We start from the raw sequence: 24,786 nt of genomic DNA, 5'->3' as shown, positions 1-24,786 counted from the left end.
TTGGCATTGGTTTTCTTTTTCAATATTCCCCTGGCTATTTGGTGTCTTTTCTGATTCCACATAAATCTTAAGATTATTTGTTTCAACTCTGTGAAGAAAGTCCGTGGTATTTTGATAGGGATTGCATGGAATGTGTAAATTGCTCTGGGTAGCATAGACATTTTCATAATATTAATTCTGCCAATCCATGAGCATGGAATGTTTTTCCATTTCATTACATCTTCCACAATTACTTTCAGAAGTGTTCTGTAGTTTTCAGGGTATAGATCCTTTACCTCTTTGGTTAGGTTTATTCCTAGATATCTTATGCTTTTGGGTGCAATTGTAAATGGGATTGACTCCTTAATTTCTCTTTCTTCAATCTCATTGTTAGTGTATAGAAATGCCACTGATTTCTGGGTGTTGATTTTGTATCCTGCGACACTGCTGAATTGCTCTATGAGTTCTACCAATCTTGGGGTGGAGTCTTTTGGGTTTTCTATGTACAGTATCATGTCATCTGCGAGGAGGGAGAGTTTGACTTCTTTGCCAATTTGAATGCCTTTATTTCTTTTTGTTGTCTGATTGCTAAGGCTAGGACTTCTAGTAGTATATTGAATATCAGTGGTGGAGTGGACATCCCTGTTGTGTTCCTGATCTTAGGGGAAAGGCTCTCAGTGATTCCCCACTGAAAATGATATTTGCCATGAGCTTTTCATGAATGGCTTTTTTTTATTATTATTTATTTATGATAGTCATACAGAGAGAGAGAGAGAGAGAGGCAGAGACATAGGCAGAGGGAGAAGCAGGCTCCATGCACTGGGAGCCTGACGTGGGATTCGATCCCGGGTCTCCAGGATCGCGCCCTGGGCCAAAGGCAGGCGCCAAACCGCCGCGCCACCCAGGGATCCCTCATGAATGGCTTTTTAAGATGTTGAGGAATGTTCCCTCTATCTCTACACTCTGAAGAGTTTTAATGGATGCTGTATTTTGTCAAAAGCTTTCTTTGCATCTATTGAGAGGATCATATGGCTCTTGTTTTTCTCTTGTTGATGTGATATCACGTTGATTGTTTTACAAATGTTGTACCAATCCTGCATCCTGGGGATAAATCCCACTTGATCATGGTGAATGATCTTCTTAATGTACTGTTGGATCCTATTGGCTAGTATCTTGTTGAGAATTTTTGCATCTGTGTTCATCAGGGATATTGTGGTCTATAATTCTCCTTTTTGGTGGGGTCTTTGATTTTGGAATCAAAGTAAAGCTGACCTTATAAAATGAGTTTGGAAGTATTCCATCCCTTTCTATCCTTTGAAACAGCTTTAGTAGAATAGGTATTATTCTCTTCTTTAAACATTTGGTAACATTCCCCTGGGAAGTCATCTGGCCCTGGCCTTTTATGTCTTGGGAGGTTTTTGATGACTGCTTCAATTTCCTCACTGGTTATTGGCCTGTTCAGGTTTTCTATTTCTTCCTGTTCCAGTTTTGGTAATTTGTGGTTTTCCAGAAATGCATCCATTTCTTTTGGATTGCCTAATTTTTAGCATATAGCTGCTCATAATACATTTTTGAAATTGGTTGTATTTCCTTGGTATTGGTTGTGATCTCTCCTCTTTTATTCGTGATTTAATTAATTTGAATATTTTTTCTTTTTAATAAGGCTGGATAGGGTTTATGTATCTTATTAATTATTAATTCTTTCAAAGAACCAACTCCTAGTTGTGTTGATCTGTTCTACAGTTCTTCTGGTCTCTATTTCATTGAGTTCTGCTCGAATCTTTATTATCGCTCCTCTTCTGCTTGGTGTAGATTTTACTTGCTGTTCTTTCTCCAATTTCTTTAGGTGCGAGGTTAGCTTGTGTAATTGAGGTTTTTTCCAATTTTTAAAGGGAGGCTTGTATTGAGATGTATGTCCCTCTTGGGACTGCTTTTGCTGTATCCCAACAATTTTTAATGGTTGTATCTTCATTTTCATTGGTTTCCATGAATCTTTTTAATTCTTCTCTAAGTTCCTGGTTGACCCATTCATCTTTTAGTAGGATGCTCTTTAACCTCCATGTGTTTGAGTTTCTTCCAAATTTCTTTTTATGATTGAGTTCTAGTTATGGAGCATTGTGGTCTGAAAATATGCATGGGACAATCTCAGTCTTTTGGTATCAGTTGAGACCTGATTTGTGACCCAGTATGTGGTCTATTCTGGAGAAAGTTCCATGTGCACTTGAGAAGAATGTGTATTCAGTTGTGTTAAGATGGAAAGTTCTGTATATATCTGTGAAATCTGTTTGGTTCAGTTTATCATTTAAGCCCCTTGTTTCTTTGGTGATGTTCTGCTTGGAAGACCTGTCATTTGCTGAAAGTGCCGTGTTGAACTCTTCTATTAGTGTATTATTATCTAAGTATCTCTTTACTTTGGTTATTAATTGATTGATATATTTGGCAGCACCCACATTTAGGGCATAAATATTCATGATTGTTAGGTCTTCTTGTTGGATAGTCCCTTTAAGTATGATATAGTGTCCCTCTTCATCTCTTACTACAGTCTTTGGTATAAACCTTAATTTATCTGATATGAGGATGGCTACCCCAGCTTTCTTTTGAGGATCATTTGAATGGAAATGGTTCTCCACCCATTCATTTTCAGGCTGGAGGTGTCCTTAGGTCTAAAATGAGTCTCTTGTAGACAGCAAATAGATGGGTCTTGCTTTTGTATCCAGTCGGATACCCTGCATCTTTCAATGGGATCATTTAGCCCATTCATGTGCAGAGTAACCATTGAAAGATATGAATGTAGTGTTATCGTATTACCTATCCAGTCCCTATTTTTGTGGATTGTTTCTTTGGGCTCCCTCTTTCTTTTACAGGGTCCTCCTTAATATTTCTTGCAGAGCCAGCTTGGTGGTACATGTTCTTTCAGTTTCTGCCTATCCTGGAAGCTCTTTATCTTTCCTTCTATTCTGAATGACAGCCTTGCTGGATAAAGTATTCTTGGCTGCATGTTCTTCTCATTTAGGACCCTGAATGTATCCTGCCAGCCCTTTCTGGCCTGCCAGGTCTCTGTGGATAGGTCTGCTGTTAATCTGATATTTCTCCCTATATAAGTTAGGGATTTCTTGTCTCTTGCTGCTTTAAGGATCTTCTCTTTATCTTTGAAATTTGCCAGTTTCACTATTAAATGTCAAGGCATTGAATGGTTTTTATTGATTTCTGTGGGGGTCCTCTCTGTCTCTTAGATCTGAATACCTGTTTCCTTCCCCAGATTTGGGAAGTTCTCAGCTGTGATTTGTTAAAATATACTTTGTGGTCCTCTCTCTCAGCCTCTTCTGGAATCCCAATTAGACGTATATTCTTCCTTCTCAAGCTATCATTTATTTCCCTAAGCCTTTCCTTGTGAGCTTTAATTATTTTTTCTTTTTTCCTCAGTTGCCTTACTTACTATCAACTTGTCTTCAATGTCACTCACTCTTTCTTCTACCTCATTAACCCTAGCAATTAGAACATCTAGTTTGGATTGTATCTCATTTAATCTTTTTTTAAATTTGGCCTGATTAGATCTCAATTCTGCAGTAATGAAGTCTCTAGAGTCCTTTATGCTTTTTTCCAGAGCCACCAGTAGCTTTATAGTTGCACTTCTGAATTGAATTTCTGACATTGTATTGAATTCCAAATTCTATAACTATGGCAGAGGGTACTGTTTCCAGTTCTTTCTTTTGTGGTAAATTCTTCTGTATACTATTTTCTCTCAGTCCTGGACCTTTCCAGTGCTACTTGGTCAGTAATCTTCCTCTTCCCTTGTTCTTCCAGTAGTTCTTTTGGGGGTGGGGTCTGCTGCACTGGTTCTCAGGTGTCTGTACCTGGGCGGAGATGCCCTGCCCCCTGCCAGGTGCTGGGCTCAGTGTGAGCTGTTTATCCTGTGAGACCTTCGTTCCCTGGTGGCCCCGCCCCTCCCAGGCACAAGGTGGAACAAAGAGGAAAGACAACTATGGCAGTGGCTAGATTTCCTGCTCTGGAGTCAAGCTCCCCATGAGTAACTAATCACAGTCTCTCAGTCCGCACTGGCCTATATGCTTCTGGGGGCAGGCCTGGGTGCACTAATCTGCACAGTTTGCAGGGTGCCCAGTGGCAGGAGAGTTCTTGCTGTCCTGTGCCCTCCCTGCTTCCACCTGTTCCGGGGGAGTGCAGGATCACTGGCTTTGTCTGCTTGTGCTCCCTGGGATCTGGGGTCCTGTGCTGATGCACCCATGTTCCCAGGGACTGCCTCTCCTGAAAGGAGTGGGGCACAGCCACCTCCATCCATTGCCAGGCTCTAGGGTAAAGGCAACTCCAGAGCTGGCCTGCCTAACCGACTGGCTTCTCCTAAATGCCCTGGAGGGCTGTGGTGCTCCAGCCCTTTACCGATATCAGACCGCTGTTTGCAGTGAACTTTCCTCTGGGTGTCCCTCCTCTTACAGTGACTCTGGGAATCTTGAGGCTTCACTGCCCCTCCTGTGAGTCTGCCCGATTTCTCTGCTAAGCACTTTTCCTGTCAGGGAAAACTCTGGCACAGATTTTTAAAGTTCCCACTTCTCCAGGGCTGGACTTTCCTGTCCTAGAGGTTCTCACTGCTTAGCTTTAGCCTGGCTACTCATGGTTCCCCTCCCCCACTTTATTCTTTTTTTTTTTTTTCACCTTCCTACCTTGTTAGAAGCTAAAACTTTTCTCTCTGTAGAATTCCAGCTGATCTCTCTTTAAATCTCAGACTGAATTCATAGGTGTTCAGAATGTTTTGAAAGTTATCTAGGTAAGTCTGCGGGGGTAGGTGAGTTGAGGACCCCCTACTCTTCTGCCATCTTGCCCCTCCCCCCATGTGATGTATATTTTTCTGCCTGGACAGTTGAGTATCTAGCTCTGAGAGGAATAGCACTGAGAAGAATGGGGGCCAAAGTGAGAGACTCAGTAACAGCAATGTCATGAGTAGTCATCTAGTCATGGGATTCAAGTGGATGTGCTTTGACCAGCTTAACTGTGTTACTTGGAGTACTTGGAGATTCATGTGTTCTCAGTTTGAATTGTACAAAATTGCAGAACAGATACACAGAAATAAATCTTCATGTATCGAAAGTTTGCCTAAACGTTGCTCATAGTTGGAGACAAGTTACAGTTTACAGGGATCCCTGGGTGGCGCAGCGGTTTGGCGCCTGCCTTTGGCCCAGGGCGTGATCCTGGAGACCCGGGATCGAATCCCACGTCGGGCTCCCGGTGCATGGAGCCTGCTTCTCCCTCTGCCTATGTCTCTGCCTCTCTCTCTCTCTGTGACTATCATAAATAAATAAAAAATTTTTTAAAAAAAGTTACAGTTTACACATGAAGATGGTCACTGAGTATTATCTGTGATAACAGGAATTAAAATAGTCTAAATATCCAGCAAAGGATTGTGTTTATGAAAGTTACACTGCCCTAGAAGAAGAAATGTTATGCAAGCATTAAAAATGGCAGTCATGTGGAAAACAATTTGACAGTGTTTCTAGAATTTTGAATGTTCCTCTTCTCCAACCCATTTATTTCATTTCTGGGAATTTGTAGCAGGGAAACAATGTAAAAATGTGAAGAATGAAATTGTGGAAAAATACGTTAACTTTAGTGTTAATTAGGAGAAAGCAAACTACATTTTCAATAATGGGATATGATTAAATAAAATTATAATGTAAGCATGTAACATTGTTAAATCATTAAAATTCGATGTAGTAAGGGTTTTTAATGGGAAAATGTAATCTGATTTTAATGAGAAAAATTAGAGGACAGTGCTAAATGAAAAAATCAGAATATAGAGTATACATTAAAATCTATGGTATGGGACAGCCCCGGTGGCGCAGTGGTTTAGCACCGCCTGCAGCCCAGGGTTTGATCCTGGGGAGCCTGGATCGGGTCCCACGTCAGGCTCCCTGCATGTAGCCTGCTTCTCCCTCTGCCTGTGCCTCTGCCCCTCTCTCTGTGTGTCTCTATGAATAAATAAATAAAATCTTAAAAAAAATCTATGGTATGCTAAAGTGTACACTAAAAAAAATTGAAAAGAAATACATTGAAATGTTAAGAGCCTATCACTTGGAAGTGGGAAGTTTCAGGGAAGTATGAATTGCTTCATTTCTTTTCATTTAGTTTTACCATTAATAAATATTCCTCCTTGACACACATTGCTTTCCAAATCACCATAATAGCACAAAACACAGTTTAAAAATATTTTTATTTTACCTGATAATTCTTTCAGGATTCTTTTCTAAAAAAAATATAGAAAAGCTTTACAAAAAAATAGATTTATTATTGCAGTGTCATTTTTAGTACCTAAAGGGTAAAAATAATCCAAATGGTTAAACTGGATGTGTGGTCAAAGGAGGGAAGTCCAATAGTGTGATCTGGAAAATTATGGGTATTAATTATATCTGTCTACATGATAAACTATTAAATCATGAATATGTTTAAGTATTTATGCATACAAATACATATGCAATAGTGTTAACATATAAGGCCATGACACAAAATGTCAGTAATAAGACCTCAATGATGTTAAAACCTGTTTATCCAAAGTTAGTAAAAAGAAACTCCTCAAAATGTTAGCAATGGTTTTATTCTGGGTGATGGGATTAAAAGTAAGTATAGTTGTCATATTTAATTTTTTCTGTAGTTTCAAAATTTTAATAATAAATATAAATATTTATATTTATATAAAACAAATAAATAATGGCATGTGGGGGATACTTGTCCTTTTTCATTTAATGTGACCATTTCAGTCTATGATATGTTTATTGTTTCTGTGCAGGGAACAGACTTCCCATCACCTTCTATGTGCAGCTCTGCCTCCCCATTCTCTTGACAGTTGTTAGCATGTGCTTCTCTCTGTTATATTCTACTGACTCCTCAGTGAGGGGACACCCAGTCTTGTCTTTCTAACCCTAGAGCATATCATGATTCATGGCACTCAGTGAATGCCACTTGAGTTAATAAATAAGTGAATGAATGCAGAACAGGAGTTGTAAATTAGGGAACAGCAAACTATAGGAAAGAACTCTGGACTCTAAATCTTCATTAAGTAATTTAAAATTTCTAGTTTCCCTTGGATACCTGAAGACTAAGATTTTCCATCTTAATTTATTAGAATGGATAAAGACCATCTGTTGTAGTTTAAAGAAAAAGCCCAACTGAGAAAACTGTTGTTAGTTTTTCTATTAAATAACTTCTGTGCAAAAATATGTATTACTTGACTCTTTCTGGGAAATCATATGGAATGCCTTTATGATATTAGGAGTCTACATCTGCATGCAATTTGCAACTGCAGTATAAACATAGGGAATTATTTTGGATTTTTTCTAACTTTGAACCTTTGAACACAAACACTAATACCTTTTTTTTTTTTTTTTTTACCCTAAAGAGCAATGGGATTTTTACCGATAAAGATGCCTTATCTCATTTCCAGGTTGGGAGGTGGCTGGAGATCATATCCAGAGTGGGGCTGGAGGTTCAGATAATGATTACCTGATCTTAAACTTGCATATCCCCGGATTTAAGTAAGGAAAACCAATTCTGATTCCTTTCTGTAAGAATCCTCATGCCTGTGTCCCTATAGAAATAGATGAAGTAGGATTGCCTGCATAAATATGGTTATGTTGTGATGGACTTACCAAATAACAGGCTGTTGTAGGATAATGTATTACATTTAAGAATATCTGTAGAATTGGTGATTGAGAAACTGTAACTATTAGTCATATATTACTTAGATGAAGCTTGAAAGTTTTTAACAATAATTCTATCCAAATATTATAATAACCATGATTCTTGTATGCTTTTAATGAAGAGGTCTTTGTCCAAGTTGTTTGGAGGAGTATCTTTTGGTTGATAAATGTAGTTTTGTCTCAATTTTACCTGAAAAGTAGTATGTTACAACTCTTTAAATCACTTCTTGCTTCAGTTTCCTATGTTGAAGTTTCCCAGTAGTCATATTTTTCTTGCTTTAGGATAGATGGTAATATTTACCTCAGGAGATTCAAGCATATTACCATGATTGTGTAGACTCCTTACTGGGATGGTCTGGGCATGCAGAGATTGAGTAAGGAAGAAGTTGTGGCTGTGGGGAGCCATTGATTAGGGGAAGAGGAGAGCATGGCTTTCTGCTTAATGGAAAAAGTGACTTAATTTTGTTCAATACTGTATTTAGATATAAGTATTGTAATTTTAATCTGTCAAATAGACCACCAACATCTATGACTGGAGCCATGGGTTCTGAACTGGGAAGAATAACATTTGTCTTTGAGACCCTCTGTTCGGCTGACTGTGTTCTGTATTTCATGGTGGTAAGTGAAAGAGGGGCTTTCAAAGGCGGGTTTCTAAGCTTAACATTTTCTTTCAAGGGTCCATTCATTCATGCAAGTTGGGATAAAAATGCCATTTTTCTTCCATTTGTAGGTCCTTCAAAAAATTAAAAAAAAAAACTAAAGAAGTCATTAAGAAATGTGCAGGACAGCCCACAAGGAAAGCTTGTGTTCCTCATGGGGGAGGTCTGAGCAAAGGGATTTGGGTGACTATCAGTCTGGTAAAAACTGCTTCATAAAGATATGTCACCAGCACAGTGAAAATTCTCCTCTAATAACCATTGTGTAGTTCAAACCAGCAGGAGGGAAGAAGCTATATTAATAAGTGAGGATAGAAAATAATGGGGGGATAGGGCACTGGGAAGAGAGAAGACTTCACTGTTAAATTTCATAAATGTGGACAAAGGACTTTACCATGTGCATGTCATAATTTTGCCCATTTTTTTCTGGATGCCCTGTGCATTTGAACTCTTAGCTTGAGAAAAGTAGCAATACAAAATTTATTAAGACCTCATGTGGGTATTAGGTTGTTGCCTATGATTTTAGCACTGTAAGTAGTGACTTCATAGACATTGTTTTTACTTTTTCCCCATAGTCTTTTAGTAGTTAGCAATCTATTAAGTTTCCTCCAGATATACAAGTTCAATGAAGATTTAAATATTTATTTGTGATTACTACCAGCTTAAAGGAAGGCAGACTATTTTCTTCCAAAAAAAAAAAAGGACTTTGTCATAGTAAAAGAAAATTGTGAATAATCTTAACACATGCATTTAATACACCACAAATAACCAATAAATCATCAATTCCCAGCTCTGTCTCCTTGTTTCTGTAATCTGTTGGTTCTTTTTCAAACTCTGTGTCATTCTTGAGGTCCACACTCCCATTATTTGTGTTCTTTTTGTCTAAATTCTCTCTCATATATAAACTATCTTTATAAACCTAAAAACAATAGTGGAGGCATCCACAACAAATCTTCCTCCTTCCCCTTGCTAGCTTGTTACTGCCTATAGCAGTGGCTATTAAAGTTTGTTCCTTGGACCAGCACCATTGGAGAATTTGTTACAAATGTAGATTCCTGAGCCCTCTTCTAGTCTTCATAAGAAGCTCTAGGGCTGAGATACCTGTATTTTAGCCAGCCATGGCTAAACATCAACTAAGATTTGAGAACCAGTTGCCTCTGAATATACCTAAAATTTCTTAGCATGGCATCAGTATGGCTTTTTGTACTCTTTGCCTAGCTTCTGTTTACCACGTCTACCATATTGTTCACACCTCTTTAGAGTTCCTGAATTTGTTAGAGAAACACCCCATACTTCAGTTCTCATGCCTTGGTACTCTAAGCCAGAATGGCATTCTTCCTTTTGCTCTTTGGTCTGGTGAACTCCTACTCATAATTCAAGGGCTGCTCAAACTTCACTTTTTTTGGGGAAGCATTCTTTTAATCCTTTAAGTAAAATTAGCCACTTTGTCCATTGTGCTCCTAAAGTTCTTTAAGAAAACTGATTTAATTATGTGACTGTATTGCTGCTTTTGTCTCTCACTTGACCAGGCACTCCTGAGGGTAAGGATCAGTTATTTATTTTCGTAAATCAATCTTAGATGTTTTACCAAGGTAAGATGGTATTATTTGCAGTAATGCAATGCATTCCATTTATTATTGGAATAAACATCTAGAAAGATGATGTCTAACAGAGCACCGTCTGTCTATTATGAGCTTCTTTTAGGAAGTGGTGCGTCTGGTGGTTTGGTCATTTGGTGATGTGGGGAATTCTGTAATGTATGATAAGCACAATCTGTTATTCCGGTCTGTGGTGTGAACTCAAGACACATCTCTTTACAGCATATTTGATTACTATATAATATTTGATTCCTATGTTTATATCATAGAAAGAAATAAATATATCTTGAGCTCATACCACCATATTGTCCACATCCTAGATAACGTAACAGAAGCCCATCCAAATTTCTAAGACATCTGTTAGGGTTTCTGCAAGGACCACCAATTAGAAAATTCAAGGATAGCTTTGGTTTTCACTTCAAATTAGTTAGATGCATATTACATTATTTGGTTGACTTCGTTTATTTGCTTTCTAATCACATTAATGACAGCATATTGGTTGCAATGTAACACATTTGTAGGATAGTCTAAATCTTAAATTTAGCTAAGGAAATCAGAAATAAAGTATTAGACAAATTCCTTTGGAATTCAGGTTTAAGCAGAAGAAGATTCTATGGACTTAAAATAAAATTCTGGGTAATGTTAATGTTAAGTTAGGGAAGCCTGGAAGTTGCAAGTATAATTCAGGAGGAACTTAGAATTCCTGTGCAAGAGTTGCCTATCAGAATCTCTCAAGGCACACATGGAAAACCTTGCTATTCTGTGAGAATCCTAGAAGTTTACTGTGAGAAGTTTGAGGAATTATGTTTTCCCTTCAAAGTGTGTTTCCTCAACTAGGGTCACATGCACACAGGCACACGCACACACACACACACACACACACACATCCTTAAACCTATTATAATTTGAGACCTCTTTCAGGTTATATTGGCAGTATGGTAGAAAAATTGTAATTACTAAGCTAGTGAGTGCTTGTGTAGACTTGAAGGGAAGTTTTGAGGGTTCTAGGATTCCGTGCTCTGCAGATAAATATTCCCGGACCCTACAGGGGTCCAAGTAAAGACACATATTTGTAATGTATACACATATATTAATACTGAGTTTGTACTTTTTTTGTTTCTATTTTTCTACCATATATTAGGATATTAATAGAAAAAGTACCAATGTGGTGGAATCATGGGGTGGAACCAAAGAAAAACAAGCTTATACCCACATCATCTTCAAGAATGCAACATTTACATTTACATGGGCATTCCAGAGAACGAATCAGGGTCAAGATGTAAGTTCCAAGCACTTTTTTTCTTTAATACAAAGATGATGCTTCCAGTGGAAATTTGTACAAAATGATCACTCAAATCTCTTGGAGGAAAAGACTTAGTTTTATTAACGTGGGATCAATCATTTGGTTATGGAGTGGATTTGTCTTTTTAAAATTATTACTTAAATTAACATATAATGTATTATTGGTGGAGGTAGAGTTCAATGATTCATCAGTCTTATATAATACTCAGTGCTCATTACATCATGTGACCTCCTTAATGTTCATCACCCAGTTACCCCCATTCCCCCACCCTTCCAGCAACACCCAGTATGTTTCTTATGATTAAGAGTCTCTTATGGCTTGTCTCCCTCTCTGATTTCATCTTGTTTTATTTTTTCCTCTCTTCCCCTATGATCCTCTGTTTTGTTTCTTAAATTCTACATATGGTTGAGATCATATGATAATTGCCTTTCTCTGATTGACTTATTTCACTTAGCATAATATCCTATAGTTCCATCGATGTCCTTGCAAATGGCAAGATTTTGTTTTTTTGATGCCTGAGTAGTATTTGGTTATGGAGTGGGTTTGTATAAAAATGGTATCTTTGTTTTTTGAGAGTAATAATGTATGAAATGAAATAACACAATGTATCTTTGGATTGTTCTTATGCTAAACAGATATATTTGGTGAAAGCTTAAGAGAGAGAAAATCTAATCTTGTAGTTATTTAAAAACACATTTTTAAAGCTTTCTAAGACTTTGAGAAGGCTGGTGACCATCTTCTTCTTTTTGTGAATGATCTGACATTTGTCCTGGAGCCATTAACTGGTATTGATTTATTATTTAATTGTGGAAATGTCTCCTTTTATACCCTGGAGAGCATGTATATACACACAATTGGGTTAACACACAGAATTATTTATTTTCTTTTACTGTCCCGACTAGAGTAGACCTTAATCCTCCCCTATACAAGTTCCATTGTATGTTTCAGTAGTAGCAGGACTGTTATTTTTGTGAATCTCCATAGACAGGACCTTGCCAAGGTGAAAATAAGGTAAACCACTTAGAGCTGTGGTGGCAAATGCAGAACATTTTCTCTTTTCTCTTCAGGCTTTCATTGGGGAACCATTCCCAGATGTTACTTGATTCTAATTGTTCTTGATGAGCATTTGGGTTATGATCACATGGGGCATGAATGTGCTGTGGAATGCTTCCTCATCTTCCTGTTGTCTTTACCCAGACAAAAAACATTAAGTAGGGTAGCTCTGCTCTGTACTGATAAAGTAGTACCCACTGCCTGGTGAAAACTAGATCTTACTTGACCCATTGTCACAAGAAGGAAAATTATAGAAAGATCCAGGGTTTTGCTTTCTACTATGCTTCCTTTTAGTAGAAATCTGTACATACGTTAAAGAGAGTACTGGAAGGGAGAAGAAGGCCCAAAGGGGTGGTGTGATGGCATCACAATTAGTGTTTGGTAAGGACCAGAGTCCTGGTCTTTCAAGACTAATCCCTCATCCAAGGCTTTACCACTTGCTACACTGCTAACATAAAATATGCCCGAGTTTGTACCAATTATCACAGATCTCTTAGTGATTGTGGCTAAACTCCTGGAACTCCATTGCTATGGAAATTAGCTCCTAGTGTTAAGATTTGTTTTTTAAAAGAACTAAGAAGAAATAATATTAATCTGTTATTGATTATAAACTGTTAGGCTGGAACACTCTGCTTAGTTATTTTGGTGATATCAGCACAAAACAATCTGGTTGTACAACTAAGTCTCAAGGCAGAGGTCATTACTTTTTGCTCTCTTTTTAGAATAGACGGTTCATCAATGACATGGTGAAGATTTATTCTATCACTGCCACTAATGCAGTTGATGGGGTGGCGTCTTCATGCCGTGCCTGTGCCCTCGGTTCTGAACAGTCGGGCTCATCGTGTGTCCCCTGCCCCCCAGGCCACTACATTGAGAAAGAAACCAACCAGTGCAAGGAGTGTCCAGCAGACACATACCTGTCCGTACATCAGGTCTATGGCAAGGAGGCTTGTATTCCATGTGGGCCTGGGAGTAGAAGCACTCAGGTAAGTGAGTGTGTATTTCAGATATCCCTAGGAAAGCACACTTTAATAAAGAAACTCACAAGATCCTTTTAATGTTTCTCCAGGAACTACAAGGAGATTTAGTTCCATTTAGAAATTGCCTTTTCATTCTTTTTCTTGTTTTCTCTCCTGTTACAGTTACTAAGCACTTAAACACTTAATATGAGCCATGAAAGCCCTAGTTCCTGGGGGACATAACATATTAAGAAAAGCACCCAAATAAGAATGCTTTCCAAAAATACTAAAATTGATTATTGTATATTCTGTTAAGGTAGAGTTAGTGAACTACCTCTGTATGTTGTACATATGAATATATGGAGATCAGCAAGTATATCTTAAAATATTTTAAGGACAAAGATTGCTGCTATATTATGGGTGAAGAAAAAAGTGGTTTTATTGTCTGTTGAAACTGGCATAGCAGGGACTTTTGGCTATTTATTAAAATACCTTTCTACAAGAAACTGGTCTTAGAATAACTTACTTATTTTTTTAAAATGCTGATTTTTCTGAACTCTGCCCCAGAAAATCTAGTTAGTGTTTAGAAATTCTCTATATTTATGTGATAAAATATAACTAAGACAAAATTACCGAGTTTTTAAGCCTATAACCTTTTCTGAAACACATTTTTCATCAAGGCTAATACTTTCTTTTCTGCTGTATATTTTTTTATTTCTTAATCTTTAATCAAAGGACCACTCAGTTTGCTATAGTGACTGCTTTTTCCACCATGAAAAAGAAAATCAGAGTTTGCACTATGACTTCAGCAACCTCAGCAGTGTGGGCTCATTAATGAATGGACCCAGCTTTACCTCCAAAGGAACCAAATACTTCCATTTCTTCAATATTAGTTTATGTGGGCATGAGGTGAGTTCTGGCTGTCAAAATGAGATGGAGCTGTATTTCAGCTTTGATTGAGTTGATATTTTCTCTGTTGATGACCCAATAAAATCCCTTTGGAAACTAACAATCAAACGTCAGAAACTGAGCTGTGTTTACTTAAATCTTGTGTTGCTTCCTAGCATGTTAGCATTCTCCAGCAGGGCCAAGCCTTTTCTGGTTTTCTACCCAGAAAGTGGGTGGATAAAGTACTTATCCAGCCAATTAAATCCCAGAGCTAGGAGTTAGGGTGTAGGTACTTTAAGGATCTTTCATTTTTGTTGTAGTGGTTTAGGCTGTCAATTCCACCTATTTTCAGGCAAGCAGTTTTGGTTCGAGAAAGTTTTACTGTTCTTAATATTGTCCATTTTCTGTTTTAAAAATAAAAATACTTCTGTGAGAAAGTTTGTCCAAAATAAAAAAAAAAAAGAGGTAAACAGGGGACAAATGTAGCTGATCAGGTGGTGTCTGCTAATAAATAATGGCATCTAATTTTTCTGTGGTAAGAAGCAGAACCTTAATTAATGCTGGATAATGGGAAGATTTACAGCACTATATGCCCAATATTTTTATAAATCTATGAGGTTAGGGCTGGAAAGTATGTATATACACCATTAGCAAAGCTGAAAATCTAATAAGGCATTTCCTCCATATTTCTTTTCATATTAACTCCAATATTTACAATGGTCTTCATTATGAGATGCTGTGCCAATGAAATAAAAAGAGATCTGATGACCACAGACATTCTTAATCAACAATATCTATAAATTTTACATGGTGTAGTATTTGTCATGTTCTGATTTTACAGGAAGTGATTTAACACGCTCAATGGGTTAGGCACTCAGTTCATTCATTCAGTAAACAAATATTAAATACCTATTCTGCTAATACCGAGTAGAGCAGTGAATGAGATTCATTATGTATTACATTTTTTTGTCCTTATGCCTTCCCTCTGTCCCCTCATTTTTTCTGTCCTCTTTCTCTTGTATTATGTATTACATTATGTATTACATTTTTTTGGTCCTTATGCCTTCCCTCTGTCCCCTCATCTTTTCTGTCCTCTTTCTCTTCCTTTCCTTTTTATTCTCATTCCTTTCCTTTTATTGTTTTCCTCTTTCTTTCCTCAATAGTTTCTCTCTGATCTTTTCCATTGTTTTCTTCTTGGCTTCAACAATTTAATTTAAGCTTAGTAATAATATATTGTACCTGTATTGCAATGAGAAGGCTTAGTGGAGGGAGAAAATTTTGTAAGTTTGGACTGCTAGATGCATTAAGAAAGATAAATCTTGTTCTTTTCTTTGCGCCCATATGTGCTCACTCTACATATAAGACCAATAAAATCATCTTTGTTTTTCCCTTTATACATTCCTTCATAGAAATTATAAAGCTATAGTTGTTAGCAGTTGGACTATCATATATTTATGCAGTCTTCCAGTTTTTAAAAATTATATAATCTAACTGACTAAACTCCTATATTCCCTTCAACTTCTTGTGTAGTTGAATAGTTACACATCATTGAAAATGAGTAGGTGAATAAAGACACTTGCAGTGACCAACTATTAAGAATTTAGATGGTGTCCTAGGATTTTGCTGCAATATGACTTTTATGTTTTCTTCTTCAGGCTTCACATTACCTTTCTGCCACAATAGACCAATAAAGGAGAAGGGAGAGCAAGTATTTTTCTTTGACATTAACACCTTCACCAGGAGTTATCTGGTCTCTTTGAATGCTTTGTTATCCTATGAATTGAAGGTTTCATGGATAGCATTTAGTTCCTTAAGTTAGATGGCTTTCATCCATCACAAATGATGCTTGTAGTTGGAGGAGCAGTGCAGTCTTGAATTTCTATATTCATTATAACTTAAATGACACACAACCCTTGCTAAACACTGGAATTCCTCAAGAGCTTTTTTAAAAAAATGCCAGTGCCTGGGCCTCACACCATATCAATTAAAGCAGAATCTCTGCAGTGAGGAGACAGCCACTGCTGTATTAGAGTCACGAGCTCTTTGAGATCTAATGTAGAGACTGACTCTTCTGTGAAACCTCTTTATGATTTTGTTTTCCTAGGGGAAGAAGATGGCTCTCTGTACCAACAATATAACTGACTTCACAATAAAGGAAATGGTGGCAGGGTCAGATGATTACACGAATTTGGTGGGAGCGTATATATGCCAGTCAACTATTATTCCTTCTGAAAGTAAGGGTTTCCGAGCAGCCTTATCGTCACAGTCCATCATTCTGGCAGATACATTTCTAGGTAAACTTCATGTGGTTTCTATATGCAATGCATGCAGTTATTCTAAAATTACAGTACTAATAACTTGTCATTGTGTTGGTGTTTGCCGTAACTGATGAAGGCCACAGGTAATTCTAAATCATCACTTTGAAACATGGTTAAAAAGCCCCTACAGTTGAGATCTATTGATCATTCTAAGTGAGTGCAAGCATCTTCTGAATTTATGCATTAACTCATATGTGATAAGATTTTTTTTTTGAGAGTCTGTACTTTTCATCAAATTCTCTAGGAGCTTAAGAAGCAAGTAAGTTTAGAAACCAAAACTATAAACAAAAGAATAGTAAATATTATATAAATCTAAATCATAATATCTACCATCACTTTCATCATCTTTTCTCATATCGAAAGTAAGCTAGTAACATTTAACAAAGGTGAATGTACTGAGCTTTATTCCCTGTCTGTCCTTTTTATCTTTGTGGACTAGAAGGCATAGGTAAGTTTCAAGAATGACCTCTTAGTGGTTTTTAGGGATCAAGTTCATTATAACCTTTGGAATGGTGATAGAACAGATAACAGTATGACAATTAAAAAGTTTCTTAGGTGATTCTAATGTATAGCAGATTTGAGGACCAATTGTATTGACCCCAGAGGAATTTAATTTTAATTTTAGTTTTAATTTTCAGCACCAAGGTCAGTTACTAAGCTTGCGCTCAGCCTCAGAATGCTCCATCAGAAGGAGAGGTTGCTGTTATCTTTTGCCTTTTGGTTCTGCTGTCATTTTGCCTCCAAGGGATGGGAAAAATGCCTGACTTTTAGATTAAGCAAACTTTGGAGTTATGTTCTGGAAATTATTGGGCACAGGAATTTTTATTTTCTCATATATGTCTGTATTTATTGAAAAGCTGTATTAACAGAATAGCCCAGCTTGTGCAACAAAACTCATCAGAAGCTGAGAATTTTAATAATGTTAGGATGTTGAAATGTTAGAGCTGGAAGGGGCTTCAAAGATCATCTCAATTATTTCATGCATTTTATAGAATTAGGACATAAGACCCAAGGATGTGAAATGACTTAAGCAAAATTACAGAGCTAGGGAGTAGACTCTTTTTCATTCTATAGAATTTGGAATGGTTCCTCATCTTACCATGAATACAAGGATTTAATAAAATATTTCTGGTCATATGACAGTATCAGAATAAAGCTGTTTATATTCAGATACACAGAGACTAAATAAACCTAATTTTTTGATATTTCTTAATAGCTTTTTTTATTGTCATCTAGGAGTGACAGTTGAAACTACATTGCAAAATATTAATATAAAAGAAGATATGTTCCCAGTTCCCCCTAGCCAAATACCAGATGTGCATTTCTTTTATAAGTAAGTGAAGATGTTGCTTCTCTTGACTATTTTAGTCAAAACAATGTCTCCTCAGGGTGTCTAGCATAGTAGCATATACTTAATAGATACTCAGTGATTGGTTCTTAAATAGAAGACTTAGTATAAAGTAGGAAATGTGAACTATTTTGTAAGTGTTACATAAGTTCTGATATGTAAAATATATATCTTTTTCTGATTATATATATTTTTCTGTTTTTATTTTATCTGCTCCTGTTTTTCTATATATTTCATCTATATTATATACATATATATATAATAGACTCTACTTCCTTTTCCAGGCAGTATTTGTAATTCACACATCTCAACATCAGCAAAAGTAGATACAACTTATCTCTCTTTGAAAAATTTTTTTATTATGACTTTGATTATGATTATGGTAACTTGACTAAATACTTTGATAATAGCTTAGCACTTTATCTGAGAAAATAGTTAACTTTTCCTAGGCAGTGAAAGTAAATGAGCTCAGTTTGCATTAAAATTCCAAATTAGTGAACTTGGACACATTTTTCTTTTTCATTGTTGCATAGAGTGTGGGAACAGTTATACACAGGATATTTATGTCTTTGTGATTTGTGTCCCATCTGTTCTGTAAAATGACATTTGCCCTGCAATAGGTCTTCTACAACTACAACGTCTTGTGTTAATGGCCGGTCAACTGCTGTGAAAATGAGGTGCAATCCTACTAAGCCAGGAGCAGGAGTGATTTCAGTCCCCAGGTATTCTTATTACTATGTGATTATTTCACATTTGTATTTATTGTGAAGAAGCAAAACTCTCCAGAATCTTACTATTTTAAAACATACTCTCTATGAATGCAAAGCATAAAGAGAACAGAATATGTCGATTTTTGTGGTGGGGATGTGCTGAGCATCTCTTAAGAATAGGTCTTTGCCAATCTCATTACTTCCCAGTCTCCTCAATGACATATTCTTATCCTGTTTGTCTGAGTGTCTAATTGTTTTGAAAATTACTTAAGTATTATATAATTATTGTGCTTATATCCTTATATTTATTCATTCTGTTTAGACCCAATTCCATTAAAAGCTGGGTTATATATAACCTGGTTTATAGTTCTTCATCAACAATGAACTACTTGGGTGATCTAGATGGAAGTAATCTATCCACTGAATCATGGTTTCTTTCTCTGTAAGATCAAAGGGGCCTGGGTAGATAATTTGCATGCTCCATTTCAAACTCCTCCATGTTCTGATGAATGGTGCCAGAATCACCAAAGTAGAGTCTGATCTGCTGAATACATAATACCATTCATTTACCCTGCTGGCATTGAGGCAACAGCTCTCCACAGTCTCAGTCTGAATAATAAAGTCCACTTGGGTGGGAACACTAGGAGAACATAAACAATTTCGTGGACTACAAACTGTCAATTTACCTACTGCTTTCTTGGTGTGAGTGACACTTAAATGTCTGCTGATTTTCATTTTTTACACTTATTCATTGTTCTGTATGTAGATTATTTGTAATCTTTGTGTAGAGTTAAGGTACCTTTGGATCACAGTTTGACTTGCGGGTTTTTCTCCATCAAGCTTTCAAAAGTGTATTTTTTTTAAAACAAAATGATTGACTTAGTTTGTTTTTGATAGTTTCATGATAACCCTTGAGAAATTTTAAGCTAAACTGCTTATGTCACAGCAGTATTGGAAATCAGTCGTCTAAGCATTGTGTCAACTACTTGGGCATCTTAAAAATATTTGCAGTGGTAACAATACTGTGGATTTACTTTGGGTCATAAAAGTACACCAATATTTACCTCTCACCAACTGTGTTTCTCTGATTCTCATAGATTTAGGAATAATTTTTTCTTTTCACCTTTTCAAGGTGAGAAAAGTATATGATGAGGGGAGAACATAATAAAAGGTAATAGACATCAGTGAAAGAGAGAGAAGGAGCCTGAGGCTTAAGAGCATCATGTGGTGGAGAATCCCTGTGCCAGCATCCAAGCTAGAGTCAAGGCAGAAAACCACACTTTGTTTATGAGAATGTGTGTTTAGGGTTTCTTTAATTATTCCCTACTATCCCACCATAGAGCTTTGTGTTCAGATGCTGCTTCTATTTATGGTAGCACCTACAATGTCCTTTTTCAGACTTAGCAGCTAACCTGGCTGAGTCTGGCTTCATGGAGTCTCCCTGAATGGCTTCCAAAGCCTCCTCTAGGTCTCTGATTCAAGCAGATAATATGACTAAAGATGAGGTCTGTCCTTTTGAAAGTATATCACTCTCACTTTCCCAAGGTGGGTTCTGGTTTTCAAGGTAATAAAAAAAATAGTCTCATGATGTGAAATGATAACATTTAGAAATTTGATTTTTTTTTTCCTTGTGAGTAGAGGAAAGATAAGTTTTCCTTTGACCTCTAGCAGTTTGTTCTACTTACAGAACTTAGCTGTCTTTGCTAGGGTTTCTCAAGATCACCTGTGGCACAATACTTCAGGGTTTCTACTTTATAAATTAAAATTAATTTCTAGATCTTTCCTGAAACCAAAAGAATCTCTTGAGTGTTGAGCAGAGGAATACTTTTCTAAAGTACAAGGCAATTCTGGGGCGCCTGGAGGGTTAGTTGGTGGAGCTGGCGAATCTTGATCTCAGGGTTGTGAGTTTGAGCCCCACATTGAGGGTAGAGATTACTTAAAATATTATTTTAAAAAACACAATACAATTGTGATGCATATTACAATTCTTGAACTACTAATTTTTTAAAAAGATTTATTTATTTGCTAATGAGAGACACAGAGAGAGGGGCAGAGACACAGGCAGAGGGAGAAGCAGGCTCCCTATGGGGAGCCCGATGTGGGACTTGATCCCCGGACCCTGGGATCATGCCCTGAACTGAAGGCAGATGCTCAACCACTGAGCCACTGAGGTGCCCTGTGGAACTACTAATCTTAATTCACATTTTGGTATTTTGGGGATTTGGCTTGGTGTCTCTTTTTTCTTTTTCTTTCTTTTTTTTTTTTTTCTGAGACAAATTCTCAAACTTTGTTCTGCATTTCAGTTTTCTGAAAAACTCATTTCAGTTAGCTTGAAATTAGCTTGGTCTTGGCCTACAATGTAGCCCTTCACTCATGTTGGATATAACTTTATATATAATGATGATGCCCATTGAGGTTTGAGGACCACTGCTCTAGGGAACTGCCTGAACCCAACAACCTTGCCTTCTAATAATAACCTTCGGTTCTTGCTTGAATCAGTTCCCCATTAGGTCACAAGGGGGAGCTCTGGGATCAGAACATGAGAAACAGCAGCTTGTTTTGAAATGATTAGATTTTTTTTTTAGCTTTGGAGCTGAATAGAGATTTCCCACTCAAAGTAAGGAGATGTTTCTCACTGGTTTCTCAGGCTACCTTTGAAGAGGATTTACTTTGCAATTTTGGGGGTGGAGGGGGGAGCTTTGAGATCTCCCAAAGAGGGAGGAAGGTGCTAACCAGGCACTTGCCTTGAAAAATCTTGTATGCTGTGACCAAAAAGTCTCAAAAAGCAGACTTTGGCAGTTTGGAAGGGATGCCACCCCCAGAGGATTCTCTCTTGGCCAAGCATCTTGGCAAACTAGGCAAAGGAGACTTGAGTAGTTGTGATATTGGTTGGGGCTCTGAAGCCCTGTGAAATGTCACAAAACCCTTAGCCCTGGGAAAATGAGGAGGTCTTAACAGAGTGGATGGACAGGAGAAAAGGGGCAATGTATGTTCTCTATGTATCTCAGGAAATTTAGAGGGAATAGGAAATTAACAGGGACGCCTACTAGTTTGCAACTGGAAAACTGAATCCTGTCTGTTTGGTCTGGCAAATGCAGTTGGTTTCTAATTCCACAAAGTGTCTAGTGGTGGTGGTGGTGGTGTGTGGGTGAGACATTTTAGGTAAAAACTTTGCAGTATGATATCTGTGGCAGAAGAAATCTGAGAGCCAGAGTGGACTTGGGATTACCTGGTGCAGTTCATATCTTGGCCAGCGAGTGAATTTCTCACAAAATAGACTGCTGATAGCCCTCAACTGATTGCCCTCTAGCCTCTGCCTAAGAAACTTTCCAGACCTCCAGTCATGATCCCAGGTGGTTAGAAAAATTAAGGTTCTTCTTCTTCTTCTTTTTTTTTTAAGGTTCTTCCTTCAGTAGGAAAAATAGAGACTTAAGCATTGTGTCCAAAGTGTTCTTTCAAATACATGAGATAACTCTGTGATTGGAAAGATTATAAAAAGGCATTATTAGAAAATAGGCAAAAGGAACCATTTTTTCCCCTGATAATGGAACTGTCCTAGCACATGAGAGACATGAGTCAGACCCATTGACTTCACACGTTGGGGAGCACTGAGGACCCAGGCTGTGTAGCTGTGGAGGCACGGTCAAGGTGGAATGATGCCCTATGTCTATTGTTCTTTTCTTACCATCATGTTTTCATCTTGCTACCTTCCCCTGTGATTCTTCATGGGAAGAGATTTACAAAGAGACACTAAGAAAAGAAGCAAACATCCTGTGTATCTGGGGGATAACTCAATTGGTCTGCAAGTTATTGGTGTCTTGCTAAAAATGAGTCATCCTTCCTCCAATGAGGTTGTCTTTAGTAATGGTATGAGTTAGAGGAAAAATCGCTGTCCTCTCTCTTTCTCTTTCTCTCAATTTATAACTATATTTAACTGCTTATAAATTAGTCTAAAACTATTTTTGTCAAGATCTCCTGCAAAATCCACATTCATCTCTATCCTAAGTGTAGCCTTAGCTTCAGAGAGTCAGGCTGGTGGATGGTTCAGGGCCAAGTGGACAGAGGGCTGCTGCCCATTAAGAAAGAAAAACCATAGCCTCTGAGAATATTATATCTCACAAAAGGGATGCCTCAGAGATCTGTCCTGATAGCATTCAGATATTGAACATGCCCGGGCTTTATTCCACAGGCTCTGATTTAGACTTTCTCTGTCAAAATCACCAGACTTAGAGGATGTTAAGTGTTTTCTTTGGTCTTTGGGAGAGGTCTGTTGAAGCCAAAGCATTTATCCATTTTAAGTTGGTAAGAGTCAGAGGATAATGATTGATTAAATGGATTCCTTGTTTTCTTTTTCCTCTGAACCATTTATGGACAGATAATAGATATCTAAATCTGTACAAGGTAAATTCAAAGGCAATAGAATTTAAAAGATTAAAGCTGTGTTCCTAGAACAATGAAAAGTGAAGAGGCATATAAAAGCACTATGAGCATAAGTAAAAATCCGTTATGATCAAGAAATGGAAAAATTCAAATAGGGGATTGTTAAAATTACACAGTTCCAACACTAATGAGTAATCCTAGGACATGGCATAAAAATATCACAGAGCATTCATCAAGTTTAAGGATCCATTTTGAAGTAAGGATGATAAAACTTTGACAGATTTTGCAGATCTATAGATAAAAGGGACTGAAGAGTGCCAGCTAGTGGAGTTTCTATAGGCCTGGATCAGATTCTGGTTTTTGGTAATTAACTCAAAGGAGAATCTTCAAAAAGGGAGATTTTCACAGGAGACTGGTAGAATTTTATATACCTGGATCTAAGAGGTATGGGTCAAAAAAATCTTACGTTCAAACTCAGTCACAGGTGATTTATACTCTTCAGCCTCAGGACAAACAAAATTGGAGCAAGATTCAAAGCCATTTTATGGACTCCATACAAGAAGGCTTTCTGTCCATTGGCCTTCTCAGCAGAGAAAGGCTGAGATTTCTCAGAAGCCAAAGCCGAGAAGAGTTACCAGCAGCTGATCAGAGAGCATCACCCATGCCAGAAGATGCCAGTCTTGAAACTCTGAGATTGGGAAACCCCAAGAAACCCAGAAAAGCCTCACATGAAAGAATCCGAGTAACAATTGTGCTCTGACAACAAATGAGAAAAGTTCTAGACGCTTAAAACTATAGCCTTTTCCCCCAATTTCTTAAGATCCAGAGTGTCAGAAACATACTGACAATTTACATGAACTTTTTTTTTTAAAGATTTATTTATTTATTGATGAGAGACACAGAAAGAGAGAGAGGCAGAGACATAGGCAGAGGGAGAAGCAGGCTCTTCGCAGGAGCCCGATGTGTGACTTGCTCTCGGGTCCCAGGATCACAACCTGAGCAAAAGGCAGACGCCCAACCGCTAAGCCACTGAGGCATCCCTGTACATGAACTTATTTTAACTTTGGAGTTTGGATATAATCTAGGCAAAAACAAGTTTACCCTGCTTTATCAACTATCCAAATCATTAACAGAATACTAAGTATTGGGTTGTAATTGTTCATAAGAATAACAGAATACTAAGTATTGGGTTGTAATTGTTCATAAGAATAGCAGAATACTAAGTATTGGGTTGTAATTGTTCATAAGAATAAGATTATTGTCTATGAATTTATAGTATGCACCAAGGAGATCTTGAATCTTTAGGTAAGATGATTCATTTAAAGGAGGATACTAATAACTCATATAGCTCAGTCCACTCCCCCCACTCCCAGAGTACGTATCCCATTTTAGAATCTGGGATAGAAATTACTTTTAAAAAGATTTGTCTGAATTCTTACACATTTCCAATGCTATCCTGATTGGTAAGGCAATCCCAGAAGCAAAATAAGGAAACTGGGAAGTCTTCTTTATTAACAGTAAGACCACATTAGGGTGTACTTGGTTGTCCTTTGAGTTGATGGTGGTTTCTCTCTCTAGAATTCACAGCCACGGGGTCACCCTGTGCAACTCTAGCCTTGTGTTCCCAAACTATCCAAGAGTCATGTACTGCTCTTCAGACATCTACTTGCTGGTTTCTATGGGAGATCTTGTAGATAAAAAATTATAAAAGCAGTACAAGTAGTGACACCTTTAAAAAGCCAATGAGGGAGGGATGAAGATGATGCTGATACAGGTCATCAAAGGGAAAAGGATTTCACATATTTGGCAAGAAAACGTTTGTCTCTCTTAATACTGGCTTTTTTGTTCTTAGTAGAAGAAAATATTTTTGTGTTTTTTTCTCTTGCATCTT

General features: G+C 37.4%; 1 protein-coding gene across 1 annotated transcript in view; it reads left to right on the top strand.

Annotated features, from left to right (window-relative positions):
* The window catches only part of ELAPOR2 (endosome-lysosome associated apoptosis and autophagy regulator family member 2), a 169,944-nt gene that overhangs the window by 125,687 nt on the left and 19,471 nt on the right, over positions 1-24,786 (top strand). Inside the window, exons 11-18 of the mRNA XM_055307279.1 lie at positions 7,427-7,517; positions 8,198-8,300; positions 11,078-11,215; positions 13,015-13,278; positions 13,987-14,160; positions 16,244-16,433; positions 17,694-17,790; positions 18,426-18,527. Coding sequence (XP_055163254.1) covers positions 7,427-7,517; positions 8,198-8,300; positions 11,078-11,215; positions 13,015-13,278; positions 13,987-14,160; positions 16,244-16,433; positions 17,694-17,790; positions 18,426-18,527 — 1,159 coding nt within the window. The remainder of the gene's footprint in view (positions 1-7,426; positions 7,518-8,197; positions 8,301-11,077; positions 11,216-13,014; positions 13,279-13,986; positions 14,161-16,243; positions 16,434-17,693; positions 17,791-18,425; positions 18,528-24,786) is intronic.

The sequence above is a fragment of the Nyctereutes procyonoides genome, unplaced genomic scaffold (genome assembly GCF_905146905.1).
Source record: "Nyctereutes procyonoides isolate TBG_1078 unplaced genomic scaffold, NYPRO_anot_genome, whole genome shotgun sequence".
NCBI classification, from domain to species: domain Eukaryota; kingdom Metazoa; phylum Chordata; class Mammalia; order Carnivora; family Canidae; genus Nyctereutes; species Nyctereutes procyonoides.
This window is presented reverse-complemented; position numbering and strand designations above follow the sequence as displayed.